Raw genomic sequence first — 26228 nt, forward strand, 5'->3', positions numbered from 1 at the left:
AATATTTGATTCCTTTTAAAGGCCGTTCTTTTAACGATGTATTGTTATGTTAGTTAAACTTTTCCTTTAAATTTTACTCGGCAATCGAGCACTGGTTTAATTTTTATTCTTAATTGCCCCCGACACTGTAAAAAGTATTTTTCCGATGAATCTTAATTGAACCTATTTAAATGAACATTAAAGTATTCTAGTTCAAGTATTTTTTATTTGCATTTTTTTTTTTTTTTTTTGCTTTGTTTCGTTAGACTTGCAGGTCGATGTCCATCATCGAGACAGTTCCGGAAGTTCAGGAACTGATTCAGGTCAAATGAACAGTGAAAATAGTAACCAATCAAAATCTGCCGCTAATGCCAAAAGAGAAAGCCTTTCTTCAAGTTTTGTCATGGAAGTTCTGCAACAAGGTAGAAACCGTTTTATTTGCTAGCCTTGAAATCTTACAGGGTTCATACAAACCTGGGAAACAGGGAAATAAGTAGTTGACAAAAACTTAAGGGAAATTTATAATTTTTAGTGAAATTCAGGGAAATCAGGGAAATTTGCGTCAAACAGGGGCCGAGTAATTAAGCAAAATGTTCGTGAACATTCCCTCCGTAGGTTTAACATTACACCCAACTTTGGAGGCTCATAACTCTGGTTATATTAGAGATACGGGGATCTCCTTTGAGTATGTTATAGTCCTATTTGCCCCCCATCCAACCATACTAAAAACGTAGGGCTATGACAAACACGGGCCGAGTAATTAAGCAAAATGTTCATAAACATCCCCTCTATGGGATTAACATTACACTATACTTTGGAGGCTCATAACTCTGGTTCTACTAGAGATACAGGGATGTCCTTTGAGTATGTTATAGTCCAATTTGACCCCCTTCCAACCATACTAAAAACGTAGGGCTACGACAAACAGGGGCCGAGTAATTAAGCAAAATGTTCGGGAACATCCCCTCCATAGGATTAACATTACACTATACTTTGGAGGCTCATAACTCTGGTTGTACTAGAGATAAGGGGATGTCCTTTGATTATGTTATAGTCCTATTTGCCCCCCCCCTCCTTCATTAACATTTGCTCCATAGTATACTCCATATACGGGAAAAACCTGGAAAATTCAGGGAAGTGTATAGGGAAAAACCTCATATAAATCTCACGGAAATTTGTTTTCCAAAAGTTGTATGAACCCTGATCTTAGTGGGTTGGTATTTTATTGGTCCTTTTTTACCATGTGATAAAAATTCTTGTTTAGTTAATGAACAAAATCGACACAACACTCGTGATAATGGATTGAGGAACGAGGAAGAGAATTTCCGGAGCCAAGCTGTACAGCATCAGCCGAAAGAAGATGGAGATTCTGGTATGTTTTAAGAGGGATTCGAAGGGAGAGGGAAATTGTTAAAGCGTTATCGCGAGGGGTCGGACGTTCGGCATTTTAGTATACGGGATTTTGAGATTTCAAGATTTTGCCCCAGATTTTGAGATTCTGACTTAGATTTTAGAAATCTGGAAATCTTGTCCAAGATTTTAAGATTTCGGGATTTTAAAGGAGATTTTCAGATTTTGAACGCGATTTTCAGATTTCGAAGAAGATTTCGGGATTTTGTTCAGGATTTTCAGATTATGAAGGAGATTTCGGTCTTTGGAACAAGATTTTCAGATTTTGTAGGAGATTTTCAGATTTTGAGGAGATTTTCGGATTTTGAGGAGATTTTCGGATTTTGAGGAGATTTTCGGATTTCGAGGAGATTTTCGGATTTTGAGGAGATTTTCGGATTTCGAGGAGATTTTCGGATTTCGAGGAGATTTTCGGATTTCGAGGAGATTTTCGGATTTCGAGGAGATTTTCGGATTTCGAGGAGATTTTCGGATTTCGAGGAGATTTTCGGATTTCGAGGAGATTTTCGGATTTCGAGGAGATTTTCAGATTTTGATTTTAGGATGAGATTTTGGGATTTTACGTTAAGATTTCGGGATTTCTAGATTTTAATGTGAGATTTCGGGATTTTTGGTGAAGATTTCGGGATTTTCAGATTTTAAGGTAGGGATTTTGGGATTTCTAGATTTTGACGTGAGATTTTAAGATTTTTAGATTTTGACGTGAGATTTCGGGATTTCGAGATTTTCGAGAGAGATTTTAAACAGATTTCAAACGAAGTGTACGGGATTTTGACAAATGTCCGACCCCTCGCGTTATCGGCTCGTCATGCGCAGTAGGGTCTACTACGGATTTGGAAAATGGGGAAGAAGGTCGTGATAAATCAGGGATTTCAGGGATTTCCTTTGGTATATCAAACTATGCTTCGAGCAATGCTAAATATGTGCTAGGTGTAATTGTGAATTGGGCTCTGGTAAACACGTGCTTCAAATGGTCAGGGATATTGGCAAAATTTGGTCAGGGATTTTCAATATAAAAATTTCGTTCGAACCCTGCTACCGGATTTCTAGTTTTTAGTACCATTCAAGGACAGGGATGCGAAATCTGAGAGAAATAGTCTCGATAACTGTGGACCGGTTTAGGTCCGGTGGGACGCAAAAAAATGGGGGAGGAATACTCGGAATACGATTTCAATTTGTCCTTGAAAGGGGAAAAACAAGACGGCGCGCGTTTTAGACTCCCTTTAGCCCTCTGCCACAGATGTGTCGGAATGTACGTCTGAAGGCTGGAGCTGCTCGCCCCTTTTAAAGCAAAGCGCGGGTCACTTGGTCCCCCTACAAGTTTTCTTTCGATACGAACTCCAGTTTAAGTTGGCTAAGTCTAGTGGGCGGGATTTATAAGTCCCGCCCACAAATGCCTCTTGCCTTCGCCAAGTCAAAACTGGAGTCCGTAAATAATTGAACTCGTAGGGGTAGGGAACCACGTGACCCGCGCTTTGCTTTGCTTTAAAACATTTAATATCCCCGGTATCGTTACTTTGAGCTGACAAATAAGGATAGTGGGGTAGCGTAGCGGTTAGCGCTTTCGCCTCGCAGCAAGAGGATCCCGGGTGGGATCCCGGACTGTGGCACCGGGTGAAAATCTGGGAACAAATCCTTCTGCGTAGAGTTTGCAAGTTCTCTCCCCGCTTGTTAAAAGGAGTTTTCCTCCGCGGTCTAACCCTGTTTCTCCTTTCCATCAAAACTTGCAGAGGTTAACGGTAATAGTTAGTATGGGGCGCTGTCGGTTAGCTGTGGCATAGGGGCTAGCCCCCTGCACCCCTCTATGCACTGTAAACAAGCCAAAGGCTTAGTGTGGGAATCCCTTCATAGAAAAAGCTTGGATTATTATAGAAAGAGGGTCGCAGTTGAGGCTACGAAAAGGAATTTCGCTTATTAATTAAGTTTCTATCTTATAGCTTTTAGATCGGCCACAGACCCAGTTACCACCGCTTCGTCACTTTCAACTCTGATTCAACATCCAGCGGTCCCTGCTGGAACCGTTAGCAGCGCATCCGCTTACTTACCCGCCACAAGCGCCCTCAGCTTACCATCCAGTGCCAGTTCCGAGTTGCTGTTGAAAGGAACGGGCTCCGTCGAACTCGGGTTCATGTCTCAAGACCCTAGCGTCCGAGCGGCGGAATTGGCACGCGGCAAGAACAAATCTCAACAAAGAGGAAGTTTAGGTGACAGTATCGGTGGTGACCGGAACGAACAACGCGTGGTTAGAAGAGCGCGAAGTGAACTTGAAACGTGTCCCGAAAAACCCTCTCAATCGGTACCACCTTCGCACCCCGTTAGTCTCGAAATTATAAATAGGAGTAATAGCAGCGGAATCGGACTTACCGGTAGAATAGCCACTCAGACAAGTCATAGGCCTAGTTTTGAAGCGGCTAGACCATCTCTGGCCGAAGCCATTAAACCCATTGTCGAAATAAGCGATGAGCAACAAGGTACCAGTAGCGGAGCTGAAAATGGAACCACGGTGTCTAGTAAACCGTTGTCGTTCAGAGCTCACCATCCTAATAACCAGCAACCCGTACAACCCCCACCGCCGCCATCTTTGATACGTCATAAATCGGTGGACAGTTCGAAACCTACGGTTGAGTCTTCAGGCTCAACGTCTAATAACGCGTCTAAGACGCATGCCCGTACTTGGTCCGCTTATAGTAGACATTCTATCGGGGTTTCGGACGATACTGGGTTTAAAAGAACTTCCTCGGCGTTTCCGGTCTCGGAGGAAAAAGTTCCGAAAGAATTGGATACTAGTAGTAGTAGCAGCGGTAGCAGTAATAGTGGTAGCGCGATTTTACCTCAACCGAGCCGGTTATCGTCGGTCAAATCCGAGGGCCGTAAGAGTTCCCGAACTCCTCCGAGGAAATACCGAGTCATTTCCGTCAATGCTCGGGATCAGAAGCTGTTGGAAAAAGATTTCGATCTCGCTCAAAGTCAAAGTCAAAGTAGCAGTAGTGACATCTCTTCTTTATCTAGCGAAACATTATCGATATCATTACCCGATAGCAATGATAGTTATTTTACTTTAGTCTATAGACCCTCCTCGACTCTGGTTCATTCTGGTGTTGCCGCTGCCGCTGCCACCGGAAGTAGGGCTGATAGAGCTGATAGCGAGAAGAGTATGGCCAGGCTGGCCCTGCCTTACCTTGTCTCGAATCAATCGCAGACCCAACCCAATCATGCTAGCCTACCGCTACAAGTTGACACGACCATAAACGAAGGCGTCGAACCTTGCAGGAAAAATCAAGGACAAATGCCCTCGCCCGCTTTATCCGATGCCGTTGAAAATGGTTTTGAATGGCTTTTTCATGGTTCTACCGGAGGTGGAGGTTTGTTTCTTTGAATTCATTTCTAGCATAGTGACTACAGGGTTGCCACGGGTCAGGGAAAACCTGGGAAAGTTAGGGAATTTAAAAATGGGCCGAAAATGTCAGGGAAAAGTCAGGGATGGGCGGAAAAGGTCAGGGAAAAGTCAGGGAATTTAAAAATGGGCCAAAAAGTCAGGGAATTTAAAAATGGGCCGAAAAGGTCAGGGAAAAGACAGGGAATTTAAAAATGGGTCAAAAAGGTCAGGGAATAGTCAGGGAATTTAAAAATGGGTCAAAAAGGTCAGGGAATAGTCAGGGAATTTAAAAATGGGCCGAAAAGGTCAGGGAAAAGTTAGGGAATTTTAAAAATTTCACCAAAGTCAGGGAATTTGATTTTAGCGGGTAAAATCTCTGGGGATAAGTCTTTATTGAAAGAGTAATGAAAGTTTCTCCCCATCCTCTCTTCTTAACGCAGAGTGAACTCTAGAGCAATCCTTAAAAATGCTGCCTAGAATTGTTTTTATGTGAAGTAAATGCTCTCTAAAGAAGTCTCTTAGACTATTATTTATAGTTAAAATGTTTCTTATTCATTTTGGTGCAACAAATACGTTGGAAAACTTAATGTAGATCAAGTTTATTTAATTATAAGCACTTAAAACGTGCTGTAAACATTTACACTTTCGGCCTAAAAGGTCAGGGAAAATCTCAGAAAAAGGTCAGGGAAAATCTCAGAAAAAGGTCAGGGAAAGTCTCAGAAAAAGGTCGGGGAAAGTCTCAGAAAAAGGTCGGGGAAAGTCTCAGAAAAAGGTCGGGGAAAGTCTCAGAAAAAGGTCGGGGAAAGTCTCAGAAAAAGGTCGGGGAAAGTCTCAGAAAAAGGTCGGGGAAAATCTCGGAAAAATGGTCAGGGATAATCTCAGAAAAATGGTCGGGGAAAGTCTCAGAAAATGGTCGGGGAAAGTCTCAGAAAATGGTCGGGGAAAGTCTCAGAAAATGGTCGGGGAAAATCTCAGAAAATGGTCAGGGGAAAATCTCAGAAAATGGTCAGGGGAAAATCTCGGAAAATGGTCAGGGAAAATCTCGGAAAATGGTCAGGAAAAATCTCAGAAAATGGTCAGGAAAAATCTCAGAAAATGGTCAGGAAAAATCTCAGAAAATGGTCGGGAAAAATCTCAGAAAATGGTCGGGGAAAATCTCAGAAAATGGTCGGGGAAAGTCTCAGAAAATGGTCAGGAAAAATCTCAGAAAATGGTCAGGAAAAATCTCAGAAAATGGTCAGGAAAAATCTCAGAAAATGGTCGGGAAAAATCTCAGAAAATGGTCGGGAAAAATCTCAGAAAATGGTCGGGAAAAATCTCAGAAAATGGTCGGGGAAAATCTCAGAAAATGGTCAGGGAAAATCTCTGAAAAATGATCAGGGAAAATCTCAGAAAATGGTCAGGGAAAATCTCAGAAAATGGTCAGGGAAAATCTCAGAAAATTCCGTGGCAACCCTGTAGTGCCATTTTTAACGAAGGGTTTTAAAATTGAACAGCGAAATTCATTTTCATTTCAGACGCTTCCAACGTAGATCCTAAGGAAAACGAAAAAGATGAGTTTAAGGCGTCTGGTCGGAATTCCTACGGTGCCATCCCAATTCATAAAAGTCCCGAACGGCTATCGGACAGCACTGTTTCTTCTCCCGATGAAACGACTCCCTTAGACGCCACTTCTGGTTTAATTGGTGCTGTTGGAACAAGCAGCGCAGATGCAACCACCAGTTCTCACGGAGCCCGTCCAAAAAACAGGACTGATACTAGAGGTAAGATTTATGCATTGTTCCTGCAGTTTAGGTTCGAGAATTGCCCGAGTCAGGGGTCCAACATTTACACGAAATCCTGTACAATTTCCTTCAAAATCTTTGACAAATGCAATTAAAATCGAGAAATCTCTTTAGGAATTCGTGAAATCTTGACAAAAATCGGGAAATTTTCGATTAAAACTCCTAATAATTCACAAAGTCAGAAAATTACTGACGAGAATTCGCATCAAATGTGTGAGGTCAAAATAATTGGAAATACCTTTGAGACATTTTTTGAAATCGAAAGCCTGACTAATTTATGAAATTCGCGAAATCTTGACTAATCATGAAATCTCTCCACAAATTCGCGAAATTTTGACTAGTCATGAAATCTCTCCATGAATTCGCAAAATCTTGACTAATCATGAAATCTCTACAAATTCGCGAAATTTTGACTAATCATGAAATCTCTTCACGAATTCACGTTTTACTAATCATGAAATCTCTACGATTTCGCGAAATTTTTACTAATCATGAAATCTCTACGAATTCGCGAAATTTTTACTAATCATGAAATCTTCACGAATTCGCGAAATTTTTACTAATCATGAAATCTCTACGAATTCGCGAAATTTTTACTAATCATGAAATCTCTACGAATTCGCGAAATTTTTACTAATCATGAAATCTCTACGAATTCGCGAAATTTTTACTAATCATGAAATCTCTTCACGAATTCGCGAAATTTTTACTAATCATGAAATCTCTTCACGAATTCGCGTTTTACTAATCATGAAATCTCTACGAATTCGCGAAATTTTTACTAATCATGAAATCTCTTCACGAATTCGCGAAATTTTTACTAATCATGAAATCTCTACGAATTCGCGAAATTTTTACTAATCATGAAATCTCTTCACGAATTCGCGAAATTTTTACTAATCATGAAATCTCTTCACGAATTCGCGAAATTTTGACTAATCATGAAATCTCTTCACGAATTCGCGTTTTACTAATCATGAAATCTCTACGAATTCGCGAAATTTTTACTAATCATGAAATCTCTTCACGAATTCGCGAAATTTTTACTAATCATGAAATCTCTACGAATTCGCGAAATTTTTACTAATCATGAAATCTCTTCACGAATTCGCGAAATTTTTACTAATCATGAAATCTCTTCACGAATTCGCGAAATTTTGACTAATCATGAAATCTCTTCACGAATTCGCGTTTTACTAATCATGAAATCTCTACGAATTCGCGAAATTTTTACTAATCATGAAATCTCTACGAATTCGCGAAATTTTTACTAATCATGAAATCTCTTCACGAATTCGCGAAATTTTGACTAATCATGAAATCTCTTCACGAATTCGCGTTTTACTAATCATGAAATCTCTACGAATTCGCGTTTTACTAATCATGAAATCTCTACGAATTCGCGAAATTTTTACTAATCATGAAATCTCTACGAATTCGCGAAATTTTGACTAATCATGAAATCTCTTCACGAATTCGCGTTTTACTAATCATGAAATCTCTACGAATTCGCGAAATTTTTACTAATCATGAAATCTCTTCACGAATTCGCGAAATTTTTACTAATCATGAAATCTCTACGAATTCGCGAAATTTTTACTAATCATGAAATCTCTTCACGAATTCGCGAAATTTTTACTAATCATGAAATCTCTTCACGAATTCGCGAAATTTTGACTAATCATGAAATCTCTTCACGAATTCGCGTTTTACTAATCATGAAATCTCTACGAATTCGCGAAATTTTTACTAATCATGAAATCTCTACGAATTCGCGAAATTTTTACTAATCATGAAATCTCTTCGCGAATTCGCGAAATTTTTACTAATCATGAAATCTCTTCACGAATTCGCGAAATTTTTACTAATCATGAAATCTCTTCACGAATTCGCGAAATTTTTACTAATCATGAAATCTCTACGAATTCGCGAAATTTTTACTAATCATGAAATCTCTACGAATTCGCGAAATTTTTACTAATCATGAAATCTCTACGAATTCGCGAAATTTTTACTAATCATGAAATCTCTACGAATTCGCGAAATTTTTACTAATCATGAAATCTCTTCGCGAATTCGCGAAATTTTTACTAATCATGAAATCTCTACGAATTCGCGAAATTTTTACTAATCATGAAATCTCTTCACGAATTCGCGAAATTTTTACTAATCATGAAATCTCTTCACGAATTCGCGAAATTTTGACTAATCATGAAATCTCTTCACGAATTCGCGTTTTACTAATCATGAAATCTCTACGAATTCGCGAAATTTTTACTAATCATGAAATCTCTACGAATTCGCGAAATTTTTACTAATCATGAAATCTCTTCGCGAATTCGCGAAATTTTTACTAATCATGAAATCTCTTCACGAATTCGCGAAATTTTTACTAATCATGAAATCTCTTCACGAATTCGCGAAATTTTTACTAATCATGAAATCTCTACGAATTCGCGAATTTTTACTAATCATGAAATCTCTACGAATTCGCGAAATTTTTACTAATCATGAAATCTCTACGAATTCGCGAAATTTTTACTAATCATGAAATCTCTACGAATTTGCGAAATCTTGACTAAATCGTGAATTCTCTACGCGATTTCGCGATGTCTTCACTGAATGCTGAAATATTTGCACAAATTCGCGAAATCTTGATTGGATACTGAAATCTTTCCACAAATTTGCGAAAACTTGACTAAATCATTAAATTTCTCCACAAATTTGGGAAACCTTGACTAAATCATGAAATCTCTTCACGAATTCGCAAAACCTTGACAAAATGACGAAATCTCGACGTTTTTGGCAATATCCTCACTAAACCGTGAAATCTCGATTTGGAAAAATCCTCACTAAACCTTGATACCTCGATTTGGGAAAATCCTCACTAAACCTTGATATCTCGATTTGGGAAAATCCTCACTAAACCTTGATATCTCGATTTGGGAAAATCCTCACTAAACCGTGAAATCTCGATTTGGGAAAATCCTCACTAAACCTTGATATCTCGATTTGGAAAAATCCTCACTAAACCTTGATATCTCGATTTGGGAAAATCCTCACTAAACCTTGATATCTCGATTTGGGAAAATCATCACTAAACCTTGATATCTCGATTTGGAAAAATCCTCACTAAACCTTGATATCTCGATTTGGAAAAATCCTCACTAAACCGTGAAATCTCTCCACAAACTCGCGAAATTTTGACAAGATCGTGAAATCTTCTGACGAAATCGCGCTGTCAAATTTCAAAAATCACAAAATCTCTTTCTTTTTCGAAATATTGGATCCCTGACGTTGGAGGCGGTGATTTATAAAATCCAAAAGGGATGTTTACATTTGAATAATAACCGTTCAAAAAATTTAATAACAGTCTGTTTGTTACGCAGCTTAGCTTTTGTAATCAACTCTTGAATTTCTAATAGCGCTCAGCTCTAAAATGAGTCTTACACTTAAATTGTCACGCTTCTAATGTCATAATTGGACACAGTTTCCCGTCGCCATTGTGTGAAAATCGGGTTGTGGGCGGATACTTAAGTTAGCCGACGATGATTGAATCGTACCATAAGTTTATAAGATATGTTCCTTCCATAAGTATGACACTTCCTGTGCTTCGAAATGCTACTGAGAGACTTACAGCTCGAGCTAGTTTGACAGGGTTCATACAAGCCTGGAAAACCTGAAAAATCAGGGAAATAAATGGTTGACAAAAACCTCAGGGAAAACTCAGGGAAATTTAGAATTTTTAGTAAAATTCGGGAATATCAGGGAAATTTGCGTCAAACCGGGGCCGAGTAATTAAGCAAAATGTTCGTGAATATTCCCTCCATAGGATTAACATTACACTATACTTTGGAGGCTCATAACTCTGGTTCTATTAGAGATACGGGGATGTCCTTTGAGTATGATATAGTCATATTTGCCCCCCACCCCTCCTTCGTTAACATTTGCTCCATAGGATACGCCATATATGGGAAAAACCTGGAAAATTCAGGGAAGTATAGGGGGAAAACCTGGAAAATTCAGGGAAGTATATGGGGAAAAACCTGGAAAATTCAGGGAAGTATAGGGGGAAAAACCTGGAAAATTCAGGGAAGTATATGGGGAAAAACCTGGAAAATTCATCGAAGTATATGGGGAAAAACCTGGAAAATTCAGGGAAGTATAGGGGGAAAAACCTGGAAAATTCAGGGAAGTATAGGGGGAAAAACCTGGAAAATTCAGGGAAGTATATGGGGAAAAACCTGGAAAATTCAGGGAAGTATATGGGGAAAAACCTGGAAAATTCAGGGAAGTATAGGGGGAAAAACCTGGAAAATTCAGGGAAGTATAGGGGGAAAAACCTGGAAAATTCAGGGAAGTATAGGGGGAAAAACCTGGAAAATTCAGGGAAGTGTATGGGGAAAAACCTGGAAATCTCAGGGAAATTTGTTTTCCAAAAGTTGTATGAACCCTGTTTGAGAACGACAAGCGAGAATTGAAGTCCTACACTCGGTGGTTAATTTTGCAGTCCATCTAGTCCTATTTAGTCTTCATTACTAAGCCTTTGTCAGCGCCTCACCAGACGTATGTCGTTTTACCTCGAATCTATGACCTACGTCACTCACTTCATGACAAGCTCCAGTTTCTAAGTTACCAGTGACAAAATTATGGATGAACATATCTTATGAACTTACGATCATACTCATGTCATTATACACATCTTGAAGTATCATCGCAGTGCGGCGATAAAAATTCCTTGTGTCGCTTCTAATTATTCCTAATCATTATATAATGATTGTCACTTTGCGCTTGTGGGTCACTTGAGTGTTATTTTTCCGCATCAGGCGTCTGGTTTCGATGTGGACCCGAGCGAACTACTTTAGCGGAAACAGTTCTAAACAAGTGCCTACTTGACTTACTTACAAAGAACAACCCTGTGGAATGTGAACAGGAACTAAAGAAACTCAGACGGGAACTAGACATTAAACGTTAGTATGTTTTTCAAATTGAATGCAATTTGACCCCAACCCCCGCCCCTCCTTTCTCCGAGTCCTATTCCACATGAAGATACAAAACCTTTTCCCATTCTTTAGCAGTTAAAGGTAACGTAACTGATTATACCTTAAAAGAATGGCTGCTTTTTCTAAATATAAAAGGAATTAAATATTAAAATTAAAATAAATCTCTTATTACAAAATAACTAGCATTTAATCCACCTAATTCCCTATCACTGGAAGTTAGACTTACCTCGGGATTCGTGGAGGGGAGTAACGGGAAGAAACTCGTCTGTCGTCTGCTACAAAGGCCAAAAATATGTACTGCAGCAGACGACAGACGACTTTCTTCCCGTATCCGGTTACTCTGCTCCACGAATCCCGAGATAAGCCTAACTTCCGGTGATAGGGAATTAGGTGGATTAGTCTTAAAAACAATCAAGGACTACTGAACTATCCGCCATTAGTTTAGTGGCGTCTGCTAAATCGAACCTCTCTCAGCCTAGGAGAATTCAACCAATCCCATAGGGGTAAGAGGTTCGTTTTAGCAGACGACATTAAACCAATGGCGGATAGTTCAGTAGTCCTTGATTGTTTTTTCGACTAATCCACCTAATTCCCTTTCGCCGGAAGTTAGGCTTATCTCGGGATTCGTGGGGGGGAAACTCGTCTGTCGTCTGCTACAAAGGCCAAAAATATGTACTGCAGCAGACGACAGACGACTTAATTCCCGTATCCTGTTACTCCCCTCCAAGATTCGAATCTCGAGATAAGCCTAACTTCCGGTGATAGGGAATTGGGTGGATTAGTCTTAAAAATAATCAAGGACTACTGCGCCATCCGCCATTGGTTTAATGGCGTCTGCTAAATCGAACCACTTAACCTTTACTTCTCTCAGCCTTCGAGAATTCAACCAATCCCATAGGGGTAAGAAGTTCGTTTTGGCAGACGCCACTAAACCAATGGCGGATGGTGGCGCAGTAGTCCTTGATTATTTTTAAGACTAATTAAATGTACTAATTATCATATTGTAATAAGAGATCATTTATTTTAATTTTAATATTTAATTCCTTTTATAATTTAGAAAAAGCAGCCGTTCTTTTAAGGTATAACGTTATGTTACTCTAAAATGCTTTTTCTGTTAGTTTTCTTATCCAAGCTTCCCAAGCATGTACACCTTTTGCAGTGTTCAAAATCAAATATTTAGCTTATAATCTAATGCATACTGCAGCTTTTATTTAATTTTTTTATATATATAGAAAAGCGAACTTAAAATAAAGACCTTGATTACGTATTTAAAACAGCTGCTTTTAATTTTATTCCCGAAGTTATTGCGCGCGCATGATTGAGGAGCAACAAAGTTGAAATGCTCCCTCGTGTTCTTGTAGAAGTTTAAAGCAAAGTGCGGGTCAAGTGGCCGGATCACCACAAGTTGACTGTCCTCCTGAACTCCGGGTTTAGCTTGGCGAAGAATAGTGGGCGGGATTTATAAATGCCTCCTGCCTTCGTCAAGTCAAAACTGGAGTTCGTAAGGAAAGTCAACTTGTATTGGAACCACGTGACCCGCACTTTGCTTTAAGTCTAAAATTTATAGACGTTTTGTTGGAGACCAGTTAGGGATTTATCAATGGTGAATACTTGTTACTTATTTTTTTAGTACCGGTAAATAAACGTACAAGGCGACTTGCGAAGAGGAGGCGGTATCCCGAACCAGCTCCTGAAACACTATTGTTACTTCCTGGAACAACGACAAGTGACGATGGGTATGTTATGTATCATTACTTAAATCAAGTTCATTAGATATGTTCATCCATAAGTTTGTAACTGGAGCTTGTCATGAAGTGATCGAGTGAAGTAGGTCATAGATTCAGGGTAAAGCGACATACGCCTGGTGAGGTTCTGTCAAAGGCTTAGTAATGCAGACTAAGTAGGACCTAGATGGAACTTGGTCCTGCAAAATTAGCCACACCAAGTGTGGGACTTCAATTCTCGCTTACGTCGTTCTCGAACTAGTTATCTCGAGCTGTAAAGCAAGTAGTCCACTTAGCCTCGCGAAACCGTATCGTTACCGTTTTAAGTTCGTAAATGATCCGAAAGAGGGCGCCCATTACCTAAAGCAAGTAGTCCACTAAGCCTTGTGAAACCGTACCGTTAACGTAACGTCACTTATCCAAATACGTACAGAACGCCATCTGATAGCGTTTCTTAAACGACGCTTTCGGACTTAGGTAATGGGCGCCCTCTTTCGGATGATTTACGAACTTAAAACGGTAACGATACGGATACGCAAGGCTAAGTGGACTACTTGCTTAAGTCCGAAGGCATCGTTTAAGAAACGTTATCAGATGGCGTTCTGTTCCTAGTTGGATACGTGACGTGACGTTAACGATACAAGGCTTAAGCAAGAAGTCCACTTAGCCTTGCGAAAACGTATCGTTACCGGTTTAAGTTCGTAAATCATCCGAAAGAGGGCGCCCATTACCTAAGTCCGAAAGCATCGTTTAAGAAACGTTATCAGATGGCGTTCTGTTCCTAGTTGGATACGTGACGTTACGTTAACGATACAAGGCTTAAGCAAGTAGTCCACTAAGCCTTGTGAAACCGTATCGTTAACGTGACGTCACGTATCCAAATACGAATAGAACGCCATCTGATTACGTTTTTTTAAAGGATGCCTTCGGACTTAGGTAATGGGCGCCCTCTTTCGGATCATTTACGAACTTAAAACGGTAACGATAAGGTTTCGCAAGGCTAAGTGGACTACTTGCTTTAGTGGACTACTCGTTTAAGTCTCTAGCATTACGAACTTATATAGGTAGTGTCATACTTATGGAACATACCTTATAAACTTATGGCTTACCGTAATCCTTCTAAAGAAGTGTTTTATTCACTTAGTGACGGAAGCAGCAGTGCCAGCTACGTTTCACCCAGACGGCATTTGGATTTAGGTCCACCTGCCTATTTATTAGCCAGTATTTTGTCCACACCGGGGACTCATTTGGCCAGCAACCATGATGATACTTCACCCGGGGCTGTTCATTGCTTTCAGGACGAACATGGTCTGGGTTTCTTTTTAATTAAGCAATTTACACCCTTTTATTCTTGATGAAAACTTGAACTGGTTTGATTTGATTTGATTTGGCTTTCAGGGAATTGGTTGACTTACACATTTGACGAAAATAGCTCCGGAATTGCTCAGGGTCTAAGCTCAAATACTTCAAACAGGGTCGAAGGAGGAGAGGGAAAGTGGTAAGTGGATATTCGATGTTTGTGTCAGTAGTTGTGACGTCAGTGCATAGGTAAAACGTCACGGGCTTAGATTTGGTAGTGGGTGGTTCCGTTTTGGTACCTCTTTGGTTCTATGGGCAAATAGCATGGGTGACGTCACTCTAAGGCTTCTGGGATAGCTCAATTGTTGAGAAGGCTTAAAGATGGAGTCGGCGGCCGTCTTTATGAGTGTGACGTCACGTTTTAACCCTGTTTTTAAGGGAAAATGTGTCAAGGCGATCCGTTTTGGTACTTCTTTGGTTCTATGGGCATATGGTATGGGTGACGTCACTCTAAGGCTTCTGGGATAGCTCTATTGTTGAGAAGGCTTAAAGATTGAGTCGGTGGCCGTCTTTATGACTGTGACGTCACGTTTTAACCCTGTTTTTAAGGGAAAATGTCAGGGTTGGCAAAAATCCGGATTTTTCTTGAAAAAGCCAGTGGTATGGTTTTTTGCTGGTTTAAACCGGATTTTATTGGATTTATCTGGCTTTTTTTAAAACTACTCTCTAGTGCTTAATTTTAGCACTTCTTTTTACATTTAGCGCGCTAGTTGTCTTCTGCTAGGCCGTGTAATTGAGAATCATTTTTATTGTACATAAAAGTTGATAAAACTATAGACATTTCCCTTAGAGATGAGTAGGGCCATTGATTTAATCAGGATTTTTCTATCCAACCCGACCCATATCGGGTCGGAAAAGCCTAGGTCGGGTTGGGTGAGAAAATTACTTAAAATGTTTTGCTGGTCGGGTCCGGTAGGTTTATCATTCCGTCTACCCGGGTAGACATTTTTATTATCTTCAATAGGGCAGGGTTGGGCCCGGGTAGGCTTTTTTGTGATCTTCAATAGGGCAGCTAGGGTCGGGCCCGGGTAGGCTTTTTTGTGATCTTCAATAGGGCAGCTAGGGTCGGGCCCGGGTAGGCTTTTTTGTGATCTTCAATAGGGCAGCTAGGGTCGGGCCCGGGTAGGCTTTTTTGTGATCTTCAATAGGGCAGCTAGGGTCGGGCCCGGGTAGGCTTTTTGTGATCTTCAATAGGGCAGCTAGGGTCGGGCCCGGGTAGGCTTTTTGTGATCTTCAATAGGGCAGGGTCTGATAAAGATTTTTCTAAATGCGCGGTCCGACCCAACAATATAGCGTTGCGAAAAATTCAACTCAGTCTCACGAGTTTCTGGTGGGCAGTGGGAGGAGGGTGCGTGAAACTAACCCACAACATATGGGAATCGACCATTTCGATGAAATAAAGAGGTAAAGACATGTGGGTCAAACGTTTCTTTCCATCTCACTTTATGGTGCCTGCGCTGTACTCTTTTATTATATGTTTTGAAAAATCCACTGGATTTTTCATCGTGGATTAAACCGGTTTAATCCAGGTGGATAAAACCGGACTGGATACCAGCGTGCCAACCCTGGAAAATGTGTCAAGGCGATCCGTTGTGGTACCTCTTTGGTTCTATGGGAAAATAGCATGGGTGACGTCACTCTAAGGCTTCTGGGATAGCTCTATTGTTGAGAAGGCTTAAAGATTGAGTCGGTGGCCGTCTTTATGAGTGTGACGTCACGTTTTAACCCTGTTTTTAAGGGAAAATGTGTCAAGGCGATCCGTTGTGGTACCTCTTTGGTTCTATGGGAAAATAGCATGGGTGACGTCACTCTAAGGCTTCTGGGATAGCTCTATTGTTGAGAAGGCTTAAAGATGGAGTCGGTGGCCGTCTTTATGAGTGTGACGTCACGTTTTAACCCTGTTTTTAAGGGAAAATGTGTCAAGGCGATCCGTTTTGGTACCTCTTTGGTTCTATGGGCATACGGTATGGGTGACGTCACTCTAAGGCTTCTGGGATAGCTCTATTGTTGAGAAGGCTTAAAGATGGAGTCGGTGGCCGTCTTTATGAGTGTGACGTCACGTTTTAACCCTGTTTTTAAGGGAAAATGTGTCAAGGCAATCCGTTTTGGTACCTCTTTGGTTCTATGGGCATATAGTACGGGTGACGTCACTCTAAGGCTTCTGGGATAGCTCTATTGTTGAGAAGGCTTAAAGATTGAGTCGGTGGCCGTCTATATGAGTGTGACGTCACGTTTTAACCCTGTTTTTAAGGGAAAATGTGTCAAGGCGATCCGTTTTGGTACCTCTTTGGTTCTATGGGCAAATAGCATGGGTGACGTCACTCTAAGGCTTCTGGGATAGCTCTATTTTTGAGAAGGCTTAAAGATGGAGTCGGTGGCCGTCTTTATGAGTGTGACGTCACGTTTTAACCCTGTTTTTAAGGGAAAATGTGTCAAGGCAATCCGTTTTGGTACCTCTTTGGTTCTATGGGCATATAGTACGGGTGACGTCACTCTAAGGCTTCTGGGATAGCTCTATTGTTGAGAAGGCTTAAAGATTGAGTCGGTGGCCGTCTATATGAGTGTGACGTCACGTTTTAACCCTGTTTTTAAGGGAAAATGTGTCAAGGCGATCCGTTTTGGTACCTCTTTGGTTCTATGGGCAAATAGCATGGGTGACGTCACTCTAAGGCTTCTGGGATAGCTCTATTGTTGAGAAGGCTTAAAGATGGAGTCGGTGGCCGTCTTTATGACTGTGACGTCACATTTTAACCCTGTTTTTATGGGAAAATGTGTCAAGGCGATCCGTTTTGGTACCTCTTTGGTTCTATGGGCATACGGTATGGGTGACGTCACTCTAAGGCTTCTGGGATAGCTCTGTTGTTGAGAAGGCTTAAAGATTGAGTCGGTGGCCGTCTTTATGAGTGTGACGTCACATTTTAACCCTGTTTTTAAGGGAAAATGTGTCAAGGCGATCCGTTTTGGTACCTCTTTGGTTCTATGGGCAAATAGCATGGGTGACGTCACTCTAAGGCTTCTGGGATAGCTCTATTGTTGAGAAGGCTTAAAGATTGAGTCGGCGGCCGTCTATATGTGTGTGACGTCACGTTTTAACCCTGTTTTTAAGGGAAAATGTGTCAAGGCGATCCGTTTTGGTACCTCTTTGGTTCTATGGGCAAATAGTAAGGGTGACGTCACTCTAAGGCTTCTGGGATAGCTCTATTGTTGAGAAGGCTTAAAGATTGAGTCGGTGGCCGTCTTTATGACTGTGACGTCACGTTTTAACCCTGTTTTTAAGGGAAAATGTGTCAAGGCGATCCGTTTTGGTACCTCTTTGGTTCTATGGGCATATGGTATGGGTGACGTCACTCTAAGGCTTCTGGGATAGCTCTATTGTAAGGTGGGGTGGCGTAGCGGCTAGCGCTTTCGCCTCGCAGCAAGAGGATCCCGGGTGGGATCCCGGACTGTGGCACCGGGTGCAAATCCGGGAGCAAATCCTTCTGCGTAGAGTTTGCAAGTTCTCTCCCCGCTTGTTAAAAGGAGTTTTCCTCCGCGGTCTAACCCGGTTTCTCCTTTCCATCAAAACTTGCTGATGTTAACGGTAATAGTTAGTATAGGGCGCTGTAGGTTAGCTGTGGGGGCATAGGGGCTAGCCCCCTGCACCCCTCTATGCAATGTAAAGGGACCCACCTGTAAACAAGCCAAAGGCTTAGTGTGGAAATCCCTTCATAGACAAAGCTTTGATTATTATTATTATTATTGTTGAGAAGGCTTAAAGATTGAGTCGGTGGCCGTCTTTATGAGTGTGACGTCACGTTTTAACCCTGTTTTTAAGGGAAAATGTGTCAAGGCGATCCTCCTCCTCTGGATCTACGGTAAATCTTGACAGTCCAGCCGCTCTACTTCACGTTCCTAAACACGGTTCGGCTAGTCTCCGGCATCACAACCGTCAGCTTCATTTCCCAATGCACCATCATATTCCAACTCCGCATCCTATGGATTTTGGTTCGCCCATTTCCGAGCTGATTCCTCCCGATTTCACCACCACTCAGGGATCGAGAGCTTCGTTAACCAGAGTCTGCTCCTCGGCTTCGGGAGTAGCGGGAGGACTTTCCGAACGAAGTGGGGCTCATGGAAACTCTGTGACGGAAATGGACAATTACGCCAGTCAAATGGCTAGGTGCCATCCTAATTGTTGGGTAAGTACTTTAACGTTCAATGCAGTGAAGGGAATTTTAATGGGTTGAGTCGGAGGAAAGAACCACGTCCACTTTTGCATGTTAATTTAAGGTCAAAGGCCATGATATTCCGGTCTAAAAATTTTAGGTCAAAGGCCATGATATTCCGGTCTAAAAATTTTAGGTCAAAGGCCATGATATTCCGGTCTAAAAATTTTAGGTCAAAGGCCATGATATTCCGGTCTAAAAATTTTAGGTCAAAGGCCATGATATTCCGGTCTAAAAATTTTAGGTCAAAGGCCATGATATTCCTGTCTTAAAATTTTAGGTCAAAGGCCATGATATTCCGGTCTTAAAATTTTAGGTCAAAGGCCATGATATTCCGGTCTAAAAATTTTAGGTCAAAGGCCATGATATTCCGGTCTTAAAATTTTAGGTCAAAGGCCATGATATTCCGGTCTAAAAATTTTAGGTCAAAGGCCATGATATTCCGGTCTAAAAATTTTAGGTCAAAGGCCATGATATTCCGGTCTTAAAATTTTAGGTCAAAGGCCATGATATTCCGGTCTTAAAATTTTAGGTCAAAGGCCATGATATTCCGGTCTAAAAATTTTAGGTCAAAGGCCATGATATTCCGGTCTAAAAATTTTAGGTCAAAGGCCATGATATTCCGGTCTAAAAATTTTAGGTCAAAGGCCATGATATTCCGGTCTAAAAATTTTAGGTCAAAGGCCATGATATTCCGGTCTAAAAATTTTAGGTCAAAGGCCATGATATTCCGGTCTTAAAATTTTAGGTCAAAGGCCATGATATTCCGGTCTTAAAATTTTAGGTCAAAGGCCATGATATTCCGGTCTAAAAATTTTAGGTCAAAGGCCATGATATTCCGGTCTAAAAATTTTAGGTCAAAGGCCATGATATTCCGGTCTTAAAATTTTAGGTCAAAGGCCATGATATTCCGGTCTAAAAATTTTAGGTCAAAGGCCATGATATTCCGGTCTTAAAATTTTAGGTCAAAGGCCATGATATTCCGGTCTTAAAATTTTAGGTCAAAGGCCATGATATTCCGGTCTAAAAATTTTAGGTCAAAGGCCATGATATTCCGGTCTTAAAATTTTAGGTCAAAGGCCATGATATTCCGGTCTTAAAATTTTAGGTCAAAGGCCATGATATTCCGGTCTTAAAATTTTAGGTCAAAGGCCATGATATTCCGGTCTTAAAATTTTAGGTCAAAGGCCATGATATTCCGGTCTTAAAATTTTAGGTCAAAGGCCATGATATTCCGGTCTTAAAATTTTAGGTCAAAGGCCATGATATTCCGGTCTTAAAATTTTAGGTCAAAGGCCATGATATTCCGGTCTTAAAATTTTAGGTCAAAGGCCATGATATTCCGGTCTTAAAATTTTAGGTCAAAGGCCATGATATTCCGGTCTAAAAATTTTAGGTCAAAGGCCATGATATTCCGGTCTTAAAATTTTAGGTCAAAGGCCATGATATTCCGGTCTTAAAATTTTAGGTCAAAGGCCATGATATTCCGGTCTTAAAATTTTAGGTCAAAGGCCATGATATTCCGGTCTTAAAATTTTAGGTCAAAGGCCATGATATTCCGGTCTTAAAATTTTAGGTCAAAGGCCATGATATTCCGGTCTTAAAATTTTAGGTCAAAGGCCATGATATTCCGGTCTTAAAATTTTAGGTCAAAGGCCATGATATTCCGGTCTTAAAATTTTAGGTCAAAGGCCATGATATTCCGGTCTTAAAATTTTAGGTCAAAGGCCATGATATTCCGGTCTTAAAATTTTAGGTCAAAGGCCATGATATTCCGGTCTTAAAATTTTAGGTCAAAGGCCATGATATTCCGGTCTAAAAATTTTAGGTCAAAGGCCATGATATTCCGGTCTTAAAATTTAAGGTCAAAGGCCATGATATTCCGGTCTTAAAATTTTAGGTCAAAGGCCATGATATTGCGGTCTTAAAATTTTAGGTCAAAGGCCATGATATTCCGGTCTAAAAATTTTAGGTCAAAGGCCATGATATTCCGGTCTAAAAATTTTAGGTCAAAGGCCATGATATTCCGGTCTAAAAATTGCTTGAACTTTGTGTGTTAAAATTAATTTTAGTTAATTGTAAATTTAATGCCAAATTAGAAATAGAAAGATATGAGGCGCCATTGCGGTTTCATTAAAAATTGTTGGGTTTTCGGCAATTTGGCAATTTGTTCGTCAAGGTCGTTTTGCGGTCACGTGATGGCTCTATTGATGTATTATTGGTCTTTATCAGGGCTGTGTGGGTCCAGAATTTTTGGGTGTCGGGTAAACTTCGGGTTATAGAAAATTTTACCATCCGCGTGTATCGGGTCCAATTTTTAATTACCCGTCAGGACTTCGGGTCCTGGAAAATCCCCAAAATTAGCTTTCGGGTCCTGGAAAATGCCCAAAATTAGCTTTCGGGTGCTGGAAAATGCCCAAAATTAGCTTTCGGGTCCTGGAAAATCCCCAAAGTTAGCTTTCGGGTCCAATTCGGGTCTTTGTTTTTCCTTGCAGTCCAATTAAAAGCTAGATTTCAAAGCTGACCAATTATCCCATAGTGTAATTCATTAAACAATATTAATTAATAACTTGTTACTAATTAATTAAATTAATTAATTATGAAAGGCAGAAGTATTGAAACATGCGCGGTAACGTCATGAACTGGACCCGTGGGGATTTTGTCAGACACAGCGGGTATTGGCAAAGGCTTAAAATTGGACCCTGGGGATTTTGTCAGACTCGGCGGGTATTGGCAAAGGCTTAAAATTGGACCCTGGGGATTTTGTCAGACTCGGCGGGTATTGGCAAAGGCTTAAAATTGGACCCTGGGGATTTTGTCAGACTCGGCGGGTATTGGCAAAGGCTTAAAATTGGACCCTGGGGATTTTGTCAGACACAGCGGGTATTGGCAAAGGCTTAAAATTGGACCCTGGGGATTTTGTCAGACACGGCGGGTATAGGCAAAGGCTTAAAATTGGACCCGTGGGGATTTTGTCAGACACAGCGGGTATTGGCAAAGGCTTAAAATTGGACCCTGGGGATTTTGTCAGACTCGGCGGGTATTGGCAAAGGCTTAAAATTGGACCCTGGGGATTTTGTCAGACTCGGCGGGTATTGGCAAAGGCTTAAAATTGGACCCTGGGGATTTTGTCAGACACGGCGGGTATAGGCAATGGCTTAAAATTGGACCCTGGGGATTTTGTCAGACACGACGGGTATAGGCAAAGGCTTAAAATTGGACCCTGGGGATTTTGTCAGACACGACGGGTATAGGCAAAGGCTTAAAATTGGACCCTGGGGATTTTGTCAGACACGGCGGGTATAGGCAAAGGCTTAAAATTGGACCCTGGGGATTTTGTCAGACTCGGCGGGTATTGGCAAAGGCTTAAAATTGGACCCTGGGGATTTTGTCAGACACGGCGGGTATAGGCAAAGGCTTAAAATTGGACCCTGGGGATTTTGTCAGACACGGCGGGTATAGGCAAAGGCTTAAAATTGGACCCTGGGGATTTTGTCAGACTCGGCGGGTATTGGCAAAGGCTTAAAATTGGACCCTGGGGATTTTGTCAGACTCGGCGGGTATAGGCAAAGGCTTAAAATTGGACCCGTGGGGATTTTGTCAGACACAGCGGGTATTGGCAAAGGCTTAAAATTGGACCCTGGGGATTTTGTCAGACACGGCGGGTATAGGCAAAGGCTTAAAATTGGACCCGTGGGGATTTTGTCAGACACAGCGGGTATTGGCAAAGGCTTAAAATTGGACCCTGGGGATTTTGTCAGACTCGGCGGGTATTGGCAAAGGCTTAAAATTGGACCCTGGGGATTTTGTCAGACACGGCGGGTATTGGCAAAGGCTTAAAATTGGACCCTGGGGATTTTGTCAGACTCGGCGGGTATTGGCAAAGGCTTAAAATTGGACCCTGGGGATTTTGTCAGACTCGGCGGGTATTGGCAAAGGCTTAAAATTGGACCCTGGGGATTTTGTCAGACTCGGCGGGTATTGGCAAAGGCTTAAAATTGGACCCTGGGGATTTTGTCAGACTCGGCGGGTATTGGCAAAGGCTTAAAATTGGGACTCGGGTACCCGTTCGGGTCCTAAAAAATAATGTTTCGGGTTGCGGGTCGGTACCGCACACCCCTGGTTTTATAGAAAGGCAAACAATACACGCCCCATAGTGTAAGATTCGAGATGATTTTTGAAGCAGTTTTATCCTCATGGGTCTGTGATTTTAAGAACAACCAAAGAGACAAGCCAAAAAGCTAAATAGGAGAGTGCAGGGATATGTATTTGAACCAGAGTAACCGTTAGAGACCCTTAAAAACCAAGGCTTACCCGCGCTATATCTGTTACAATTATCTTATTCCTAATTAGGTTTATGTTTTATAATAATTGCAGAGTTTAATGCCTAGAGCGGGTGCGGCTACCTCAGCTTTAGATGGTGAAGCTGGCCAAAGTACGGGTGCTGATTCTAATCTTTCTCAAGCCGGAAGTTCTCAAGGCGGGACTGAAACGGACCTCGTGTCAAACTGCCGAATGCATTTTTCTGGTTTGGGAAGTTCCCATCAAAAGAAACCTCGAGAATATTACAAGTTCTGGCTCTTACCCTCGTTGTACATAAAAGTTGGCTTCAAAAGACTGGCTCTTCTAGCCTTACTCGACAGGTAAGATTACATTTCCATCGTTTAGGCGAGAGGCGTGCCGTTTCAATCGAATACCGAACCGAATAATTCGATCTGGTATTCGATAAGCCCATACGAATACAAATACTGAACTGACAATTTGGTTAAATTTCGACTGCTATAAATTTTGGCAGAGTAGAGACCCACCTTATTTAAAAGAATATGAACCCAATTCGCGAACACTAGGCCGGAACTATTCGCGAACGCCCGGGGCCGGAATTATTCGCGAACGCCCGGGGGCCGGAACTATTCGCGAAACCCGGGGGCCGGAACTATTCGCGAAACCCGGGGGCCGGAACTATTCGCGAAACCCGGGGGCCGGAACTATTCGCGAAACCCGGGGGCCGGAACTATTCGCGAAACCCGGGGGCTCGAACTATACGCGAAACCCGGGGGCCGGAACTATACGCGAAACCCGGGGGCCGGAACTATTCGCGAAACCCGGGGGCCGGAACTATTCGCGAACGCCCGGGGCCGGAATTATTCGCGAACGCCCGGGGCCGGAATTATTCGCGAACGCCCGGGGCCGGAATTATTCGCGAACGCCCGGGGCCGGAATTATTCGCGAACGCCCGGGGCCGGAATTATTCGCGAACCCCCGGGGCCGGAATTATTCGCGAACGCCCGGGGCCGGAATTATTCGCGAACCCCCGGGGCCGGAATTATTCGCGAACCCCCGGGGCCGGAACTATTCGCGAAACCCGGGGGCCGGAACTATTCGCGAAACCCGGGGGCCGGAACTATTCGCGAAACCCGGGGGCCGGAACTATTCGCGAAACCCGGGGGCCGGAACTATTCGCGAAACCCGGGGGCCGGAACTATTCGCGAACGCCCGGGGCCGGAATTATTCGCGAACGCCCGGGGCCGGAACTATTCGCGAAACCCGGGGGCCGGACTATTCGCGAAGACCGGGGTCGGAGCTATTCGCGAAGACCGGGGTCCGAGCTATTCGCGAACGCCGGGGTCGGAGCTATTCGCGAACGCCGGGGTCGGAGCTATTCGCGAACGCCGGGGTCGGAATTACTCGCGAACGCCGGGGTCGGAATTACTCGCGAACGCCCGGGGCCGGAATTATTCGCGAACGCCGGGGTCGGAATTATTCGCGAACGCCCGGGGCCGGAATTATTCGCGAACGCCCGGGGCCGGAATTATTCGCGAACGCCGGGGTCGGAATTGTTCGCGAACGCCGGGGTCGGAATTGTTCGCGAACGCCGGGGTCGGAATTATTCGTGAAAACCGGGGTCGGAATTATTCGCGAAAACCGGGGTCGGAACTATTCGCGAACGCCCGGGGCCGGAATTATTCGCGAACGCCCGGGGCCGGAATTATTCGCGAACGCCCGGGGCCCCGAATTATTCGCGAACGCCCGGGCCCCAAATTATTCGCGAACGCCCGGGCCCCAAATTATTCGCGAACCGCGAAGACTGGAGCCCCGAACTATTCGCGAACACTGGAGCCCCGAACTATTCGCGAACACTGGAGCTCCGAACCATTCGCGAACTCTGGAGCTCCGAACCATTCGCGAACACTGGAGCCCGGAATTTTTCGCGAACTCTGGAGCTTTGAACCATTCGCGAACACTGGAGCCCGGAATTATTCGCGAACGCCCGGGGCCCGGAATTATTCGCGAACGCCCGGGGCCCGGAATTATTCGCGAACGCCCGGGGCCCCGAATTATTCGCGAACGCCCGGGGCCCCGAATTATTCGCGAACGCCCGGGGCCCCGAATTATTCGCGAACGCCCGGGGCCCCGAATTATTCGCGAACGCCCGGGGCCCCGAATTATTCGCGAACGCCCGGGGCCCCGAATTATTCGCGAACGCCCGGGGCCCCGAATTATTCGCGAACGCCCGGGGCCCCGAATTATTCGCGAACGTCCGGGGCCCCGAATTATTCGCGAACCGCGAACACTGGAGCCCCGAACTATTCGCGAACACCGGAGCCCCGAACTGTTCGCGAACGCCCGGGGCCGGAATTATTCGCGAACGCCCGGGGCCGGAACTATTCGCGAAACCCGGGGGCCGGACTATTCGCGAAGACCGGGGTCGGAGCTATTCGCGAAGACCGGGGTCCGAGCTATTCGCGAACGCCGGGGTCGGAGCTATTCGCGAACGCCGGGGTCGGAGCTATTCGCGAACGCCGGGGTCGGAATTACTCGCGAACGCCGGGGTCGGAATTACTCGCGAACGCCCGGGGCCGGAATTATTCGCGAACGCCGGGGTCGGAATTATTCGCGAACGCCCGGGGCCGGAATTATTCGCGAACGCCCGGGGCCGGAATTATTCGCGAACGCCGGGGTCGGAATTGTTCGCGAACGCCGGGGTCGGAATTATTCGTGAAAACCGGGGTCGGAATTATTCGCGAAAACCGGGGTCGGAACTATTCGCGAACGCCCGGGGCCGGAATTATTCGCGAACGCCCGGGGCCGGAATTATTCGCGAACGCCCGGGGCCCCGAATTATTCGCGAACGCCCGGGCCCCAAATTATTCGCGAACGCCCGGGCCCCAAATTATTCGCGAACCGCGAAGACTGGAGCCCCGAACTATTCGCGAACACTGGAGCCCCGAACTATTCGCGAACACTGGAGCTCCGAACCATTCGCGAACTCTGGAGCTCCGAACCATTCGCGAACACTGGAGCCCGGAATTATTCGCGAACTCTGGAGCTTTGAACCATTCGCGAACACTGGAGCCCGGAATTATTCGCGAACGCCCGGGGCCCGGAAT

The 26228-nt window shown here is 43.3% G+C and overlaps 1 protein-coding gene across 5 annotated transcripts in view; it reads left to right on the forward strand.

Annotated features, from left to right (window-relative positions):
• The window catches only part of LOC149588803 (pecanex-like protein 1), a 62249-nt gene that overhangs the window by 10334 nt on the left and 25687 nt on the right, over window positions 1–26228 (forward strand). For 3 of the 5 annotated variants that reach the window (XM_089862045.1, XM_089862041.1, XM_089862042.1), the window contains 10 exons: window positions 246–401; window positions 1244–1351; window positions 3327–4751; window positions 6283–6528; window positions 11376–11519; window positions 13183–13288; window positions 14421–14584; window positions 14675–14774; window positions 18450–18813; window positions 23218–23483. In XM_089862045.1, coding sequence (XP_089718171.1) covers window positions 246–401; window positions 1244–1351; window positions 3327–4751; window positions 6283–6528; window positions 11376–11519; window positions 13183–13288; window positions 14421–14584; window positions 14675–14774; window positions 18450–18813; window positions 23218–23483 — 3079 coding nt within the window. The remainder of the gene's footprint in view (window positions 1–245; window positions 402–1243; window positions 1352–3326; window positions 4752–6282; window positions 6529–11375; window positions 11520–13182; window positions 13289–14420; window positions 14585–14674; window positions 14775–18449; window positions 18814–23217; window positions 23484–26228) is intronic. The other 2 variants (XM_089862043.1, XM_089862044.1) reach the window with 2 other exon arrangements.

Source organism: Phalangium opilio, unplaced genomic scaffold (genome assembly GCF_054372755.1).
Source record: "Phalangium opilio isolate 3A_F unplaced genomic scaffold, DU_Popi_V2 ptg000537l_1, whole genome shotgun sequence".
NCBI lineage: Eukaryota > Metazoa > Arthropoda > Arachnida > Opiliones > Phalangiidae > Phalangium > Phalangium opilio.